The 7,079-nt window shown below is 34.4% G+C and overlaps 1 protein-coding gene across 1 annotated transcript; it reads right to left on the reverse strand.

The window, feature by feature from the left end:
* Positions 1-4,815: 4,815 nt before the first annotated feature.
* Positions 4,816-5,532, reverse strand: LOC149550041 (uncharacterized). The gene is made up of 3 exons (XM_089794415.1): positions 5,460-5,532; positions 5,145-5,275; positions 4,816-5,037 (listed from the first exon to the last, which is right to left on the reverse strand). The coding sequence occupies exons 1-3, from the start codon at positions 5,530-5,532 to the stop codon at positions 4,816-4,818; spliced, it is 426 nt and encodes a 141-aa protein (XP_089650541.1).
* Positions 5,533-7,079: the final 1,547 nt, after the last annotated feature.

The following is a 7,079-nucleotide window of genomic DNA, read 5'->3' on the forward strand; positions in this document are numbered from 1 at the left end:
GCCTCCTTGTTTCCATATTATTTGTCTCCTTCATGGTTCCTTTGAGTTCAAAAATATTTCCTGTTATACCCTTCTTTCCCATACTACTAGTAATCTCTTGGTCATCTAGATTGAGACCTCTTCCCCTTTGATTTTCCTCTTGATTTCCCATGATTTCCAGAATTAATTCTTCTCTCAATCATTCGCCCTCTTCTTTCTATGTTCAAAACACTTCCTAATGTAGATCTACATGAGGCTTTCCTACAATTTTCCTCACTCAAAATAACACTAATCACATCATAAAATTTTAGGGTATTACATCCAGAAACAACATTAATCACAACCATTACCAAGCAATTCAAGCTTTCAAGCAAAGAACAAAAAAGTCAAGAGAGCTCTAATTTATTCATCAAAATTAACATTCATAGAAGATAATTGACTAGTAATCATATTAAACTCCTTTAAATGATGTGCAACATATCCACCTTCTGCCATCTTCATATTAAATAAACTCTTCACTGAAAATAACTTATTTGAAGTAGAGGGATTTTCATACAATTTCTCTAAGGTTTGCATCAAATCTTCCATTGTGTTCTCTTTTATCATATTAAATTTCACTGATGGTTCCAAACATAATCAAATACTTCCAAGTGCCTTTCAATCTAAAATTTCCTACTCTTCATCTATCAAAGTTTCCTATTTCTTGGATCTTCTTTCTAATGGCTACCATGAATCCTTCTAAAAATGATAGTCCCCCATTTGCATTTTCCATAATCAAAAGTTTTTCCCATTAAAATTTTCAACATTTAGCTTACTCTCATTTTCCATCATTCCCACTCAATCATGAGACTCCCACTCAAACATGTGACCTTCCAATAGAGGTTACCTAAAATAAATGATGATAGTCTAGGCTAATAAAATGGCAATAGTGTGGCTTTGATACCACTTATTAGTATTAACCATATACATAAATAATATTTACATACAAGTAAAACCAATATCAAAAAATAATAAATCACAAAGAAGAGAACAAAAGACACAAGGCTTTAACATGGTTCACCTAATCCTTGGGCTACCTACACCAACAAGAAGTCTAATATTATTATTATCTAGTGATTAAAATTTGCAATCTCTTATACTTCAATACCATTGCAACAAGGTACAATATCATCATACATTATGAAATCCCTAACCCTAAGCCATTTTATACAAGATTTTTTGTTTACAAAATTAGGGCTAGAATAACTCATCTAATAAAAGAAAGTTGTTTCCTAAGAACCTTGACCCCATCTTGGAGGCATTGCCTTCAAATCTGCATAGAAATAATTTGGAGGAAACTATGCTAAAAAAACCTCTGAGCTTAATTAGGCTCTACATTACAACATGGAGAACACTTTTGGTGGTGGTATTTTTGCATAAGCAGGGTTGTGTTTCTCCAATTTCTTGATCAAAAGCTAGTGGTGATCCCTTTGGGAGAAAAGTGTTTTGGGGGTTAACATCCCTTCATTGTATTAGTTTGGTGTCAGTGGGGTTTCTAGTTCTCTATTTTTAGGGCACCAATCTATTATGGTTTCTTCTCTTTATGTTGTTCTATTTAGAGGATAGCTTTTTTCTTTTGGACATTCTCTTTGTTCTAGTTGTTATCGAAGGACAACATGCTATTTCTTTATGGGCATTGTCTCTATAGTTTCTTTGTAGTGGTAGCGAGGCATGTTATCAATTTTAAAGGGCACTTGTTTGTTAGTTATTTTTTTGGTTGGGAAGGAATGGTGGTTTTAGCATGCTTGGTAGATTAACGATCCTTAAAAAAATCCTTGAAGGTTTAGGATTCTTTTGAAATTCCTTGAAGGTTTCAGGTTCCTTTGAAAAACCTTTGAGCCCAACTCTGGAAGCTTATTTCCTTAGCTTAGCTTTTGTTTGATGTTATTTTGTATGGAGTTTTTTGTTGTAATCGGTTCAAGGGGCCTACCAATTCCTAAATTTTTAATCAAAAACAAATATTTTTAAACTCACAAGTTTCAAAGGCTATAAATACACTAAGCAAATATTTTCTTAGAATAAGAACAAATGGTCAAACAAATCAAATACATAAAGTACATGTACTATATAAATGAAATAATTTGACAATTGTGTCTTATATGCAACCTTCGTGCAAGAGCACCATAGTTGAGAACATCATAACATTCACCACCCAACCATAAAGAATATTTCTCGCTTCAAAATCCTTTGAATGACTAATATTTGAATCTATTACTAGGATAATTAGTAATTTTGAGTTGAATTGAATTATAGTACCTAGTACATTGTGAGACATTAAACATGTTATTACACAATGAAATACTAATTTATTAGTAGTATGATATGGTAGAGAGTGAAACCATGATATTTTAAAAGTTTTCTATTTAATAGCAATATTTGGTTATAGGACATTCTTAAGTTGGCTATTAAAAATAGATAAATTTCCTAAACCCATTCCTCTTTGTTGTTATTTATTTTTCTTTTAGATATTTTTTTTCGTAATTATATATTAAAAAAATTCCCTCTTCATGATTATGGGCATAAAAGGAGTCTAGTAATTGATAACAATATAAACCCCATGATCCAAAGAGTAACCCGTTTAATTTTTTTAAAGAAGATAATGGATCAAGAGCTAAATCTCCTTTGTTTGGTTATTTAGGTTCTCGAGTACAAGCTAAAAAAAATTTGGGTTCTTGAGTACAAGCCAAAACCAATCATCTATCAGGAAGCCATACAATGAGTGGGTGGTCTACATGTCTTTAGTTTCCTTTCTCTCCACCTACTTAACCTAAAAAAGATAGAGGGTAGTCACAATAGAATGCATCATACTAATAGAAAAATTGGACATGGTATGAAAATTATCCTCTCAATCCTCATTCTTTTTTATCAGGCTAGTAAAGGACTCCTCCAACTTGGAAAAATTATGATTAATCAAGAGATCTGAAAATGGCCTATGGCATAGTCTTATCCTCATTTTTCTTGCCACCTCCCATGAGATTGTCATCCTAGACCTTATTATTCTCAATCCCTTGATTTTGAGGTTCCAAGTTTAAAATCCTAGTGAGGGAGGTAACCATCCTCAGATCACCCATATCGCCTTCTTTCCTAGAACAAGGGGTTTTGGTCTTAGTTTTGAAATCCAACACCCTAGAAGGCATAGGACTATCCTAACACCCTTCAATAGTCTCCTCATTTTTATCCTCACTAGCTATCTCCTCATCATCCTATTCATCATAGTTTCTCCAAGTGATTTTTTTTATAGTTCTAGGGCCTCCTTTCTTTCCAGAGTTCTCCATAGAATTAGAAATAATCATTTTTACCTTCTCAAGAGGGGTAAAGGGCTTGTTTTCTCTTAGTATATTTCTATACCTATGGGTTCCCTTGCTAGTGATATCTCTAGTACATTCCAAATCCGAAACCTCCATTTTCTCCATTTTAACCTTTCTAATAGTGGCATAGGGCTCTTTATAATTCTGAGTTGTTTTAGAAGGAGACAAAGTCTAGGTAACCTTAGTAATCTAGTGGGGAAGGGACTAGGCTAGGAATATGAGGATTAAGACCTTTGTAAAACTTAAATAGGAAAAAGATTAAGGCATGATGAGATATGGTGAAACTCTTGCCGTCTTTCTTTTTTCACACATTCCAAACACAATCCTCCATAGAATGCAAAAGCATGTAAGGAAAATAAATTCTTTTCTTATTCCTAAAGTGATTGAGTATGGTGAAATGTTAAAAATAAGTCACCTTATACATGTCTTCCATGGTGATATACCTCATAATTGTTGTGGTTCCACAATGCACGCCACATTTCTGATCGGAAATGGGGACCTCCTACTTTATATTTTAGCCTGTTAGAGCCCTAGTCTAGGATTTGAACTCTTTTAAGCTCTTATTTAGTGTCTTACTTTTATCTAGGTCCTAACTGAGAAGCCTAGGTCTCAAGAAATTAGAGTTCTTTCAGAGAATGATTCATGTGGCATTAGGAGGTGCACCAATGCACCTTCCTAGGTGCACTAGTGCACCAAAAAACCTTGTGAGATAGCTTTAACTTCAATATTTCAAAAAAACTTTAACTTGCAGCTCTAATGGCTACATACAATAACACCTAGAGCAATCACTGCTTTACAGGTCGAATCAAGCAATAAACTACGAACTTACAGAATGACACAAAGAAGTATGTGCAACTGTAGTCACATAACAACCTTCCTTCTATCTCTGCAATGATTGGATATGCTGATCACTTTCTTTCTACTTTGCTTTGCTCTGCAACCGCTCTCTAATCTGCTGAACTTCAACTCATTGCTTCTACTAGTCAAATGGAACAGAACATTCCTTTTGTCTTCTACCAAAAATGTTTTTCCCCTCTTTTCAGAATTTCAAAAAAAACTCATCTACCAGATTCATGTTTTCTGTCTATTCTACAATCTGTCAAGGGTAGTCGGTGGGTATTTGGCTCCAAGGCCAAATGTCAACTGCAATTAATATTCCAACAAATGGTTCATAGCCAGAGTGCCTGATATAACAACGCCTACCGTATGAGAGATTCTAAACTCATACACAATCTATAATGGAAAAGGACAACGTAGATTAAATACAACATAACCTGCAACGTATTACATATGCTCTTTATTCAGGGGTTGGTGCAAATGCTTTAGTAAGGGAAGAGCTCTTCAGTCCACCAACGGTTGGCGCAGAAGCAGTCCCCATCATCATTCGCCCGCCTTGTGTATTGTAAGCCTCACATAGATGAGGTAAATATATTTCTGCATTTATATTCTTGTTAACATGTGTTTGAATGATCTGCTTAGAGACAAGAAATTAACTATGACCACTTTCTCCTACTGCGAGATTTTGGTAGAGATTGACAATATTAGGACAACTGTTTTGGCACTTGTCTGAGCACAGTTTAGAGGTGAAATCAGAATGTTCAAAGAGACCATCAGTTGACATTCCCACACTCATTCTCTGCAAACCACAGCTTTGCAGGCATTCCTCGCTCTCAATCCATTCCACCATCTCCTCTGCAATTACGCCCGATGACTGAAATGCACACTAACATACACCACTCATTATTCAACAAAAAGAAATTAGACGCCTGGTTTCATTTCAAATTTAAAGAAGAGAAGTATTCGTAGAAAATGTATTGCCTGGCAATGGTATTCTTCACGAGTGGATGAGTATTTCTTCTCGAGGACACATCGAGCTCCCAACGATGAGACAGAGAAAGCACACATCTCTACTAGCAGCTTTTCACATTCCACATCACCACCTCCTTCTCCTGCATACTCTCAAAAGAATCATTATACTCGTTCAAAAACAGTTTACTAAAATTGTTTACCGAGGAGTTGATGACTTCTATACAAATATAGACATGAGAATAGTGTTTCAAATGCAACATTTGCAGTGGGAAATATCATGCAATCTAACACAAAAAAATGATGCCCAAAGAAAGATAAACATACCCAACACAAGAACACTTAGCGTAACTAAAAGTGCCAAAAATATGGCAACCCTAACTGCCTTTACAAAAGCCATTTGTCTGGCAGATTTGTAACCTTTCCTGGCTTAAAGATGCACTACTAAGAGTGAGATGATTATTGTGAGCAACAAATCAGAGTTAGTCATATTTATAGGCATTTACTACAGGAGATGTCTCATAATTTATGAAATATTGAATGATAGGTCACAAACAATCATTTTCCAACTTCCTATCGATCAGATTTTCGTGCTCATTTTTCACAGCCAACAACAAAAACAATCAGTAACACTCATGTAGCTTAATTACTTTGCTTTTCTGAAGGAGATGTATAGGAATTCGTCAGTTACATGATTTGAAGGAGATGTACAGGAAGAAGGCATTTGTTCTGGTCTCGTCTATTAAAATCTATCATCACACCCACTACCATTAATTGTGTGTTTGGCTTTTGGCTACGGATTCGTTAGTTAATCTTGATTGAAGACAGGCATCATATTGGTGAAGAATTTCATTTCTAATGTTGGGAAAATATTTGTAAGTCTATACTCTCAACCAAAAGTGTCAAATTTTTTTGATCAATAGAGATTCTATTATGGTCAAATCATTTCATAGAGTGTAGAAGCTATGATTTCAGCCCTTTAGGCCAAAAAAAAGAGCACAAAGGAAATTATAAAAGAAGTTTATCTGATAGACAAGGCATTATACTTTCAAAGTACTAAAAAATGGTTCATTAAATACAAAAGAGTCAACAAATGCTTTTATTGTTAAAAAGAAAGGCTATAGAACAGGTATTTGCAGAACTAGACTAGTGCCATTTTCAAAGGTAAATTGAAATAACAATCTAATGAAGAGGGAAATGTTTCTTGAATTATCGTTAACAATTATCTTATCAATCTCAATTTTTTTTTCTTTTAACCTTGATATATAGAGGTTGGAAGCATTAGAGGATGGAGGAACTTCCATCATCTCTTGTTAGCTTCCCACTTTCAGATGGTGCTTTGTACCACAAGCATTTTTGGATTTTCTATTTATTATTTATTTCTAATTTAAAAAAATTTAAACAATACATATTTTTTACAAGCTTCATCTTGGAGAAGAGTTTAGGACTTGATATTAAGCTCAAGATGGGTTGTTTTCAAGTGAGCTTCAGATTATATGATGAAGGATTATACCCTTTTATGGTCACTAGACAATGAAAAGATCATTCAAATCTCTTAGGGATAATTTTCAAATAATACGAGATGTTTTGTTACAAAATGAGAGATTACAAACACACCTTGAAGCTACACCTTTTTGAGGGGCACAAGAAAACTTAATGGAGCCTTGCATGGTTCAAGTTTTTCTACTTTGAAAATTCATTTCTCATTTGAAACATGTGTTAAAAAATGTGTTCAACACATTTTTCTATGTAATCCTTAAATATGTGTATGTTTGTGTGTGTGGGGGTGGGGTGTCAAAGAGGGGGGAGTGGGGGGTGGGGGGTAACTAAGATAAGCTGTATTTGATGTGTTTAGGATCAATTTATTAAGGGATGGAATGTTGGTGTGGTCATCACACATTGACATGTAACTATCTATTTGTTATGTAGTTATCAAACTGCTAGTAT

This window comes from Cupressus sempervirens, chromosome 7 (assembly GCF_028749045.1).
Source record: "Cupressus sempervirens isolate cs-2001-9-10 chromosome 7, ASM2874904v1, whole genome shotgun sequence".
Classification (NCBI taxonomy): Eukaryota; Viridiplantae; Streptophyta; class Pinopsida; order Cupressales; family Cupressaceae; genus Cupressus; species Cupressus sempervirens.

What these genes read in the sequence shown, in the direction of transcription:
- LOC149550041 (XM_089794415.1), bottom strand. Translation starts at nt 5,532, where the DNA reads ATGGCTTTTGTAAAGGCAGTTAGGGTTGCCATATTTTTGGCACTTTTA. An exon ending in GCTAAGTGTTCTTGTGTTGG is followed by an intron (nt 5,276 to 5,459) that starts GTATGTTTATCT and finishes GAGAGTATGCAG; the next exon opens with GAGAAGGAGGTGGTGATGTG. An exon ending in GTGAAGAATACCATTGCCAG is followed by an intron (nt 5,038 to 5,144) that starts GCAATACATTTT and finishes TGTGCATTTCAG; the next exon opens with TCATCGGGCGTAATTGCAGA.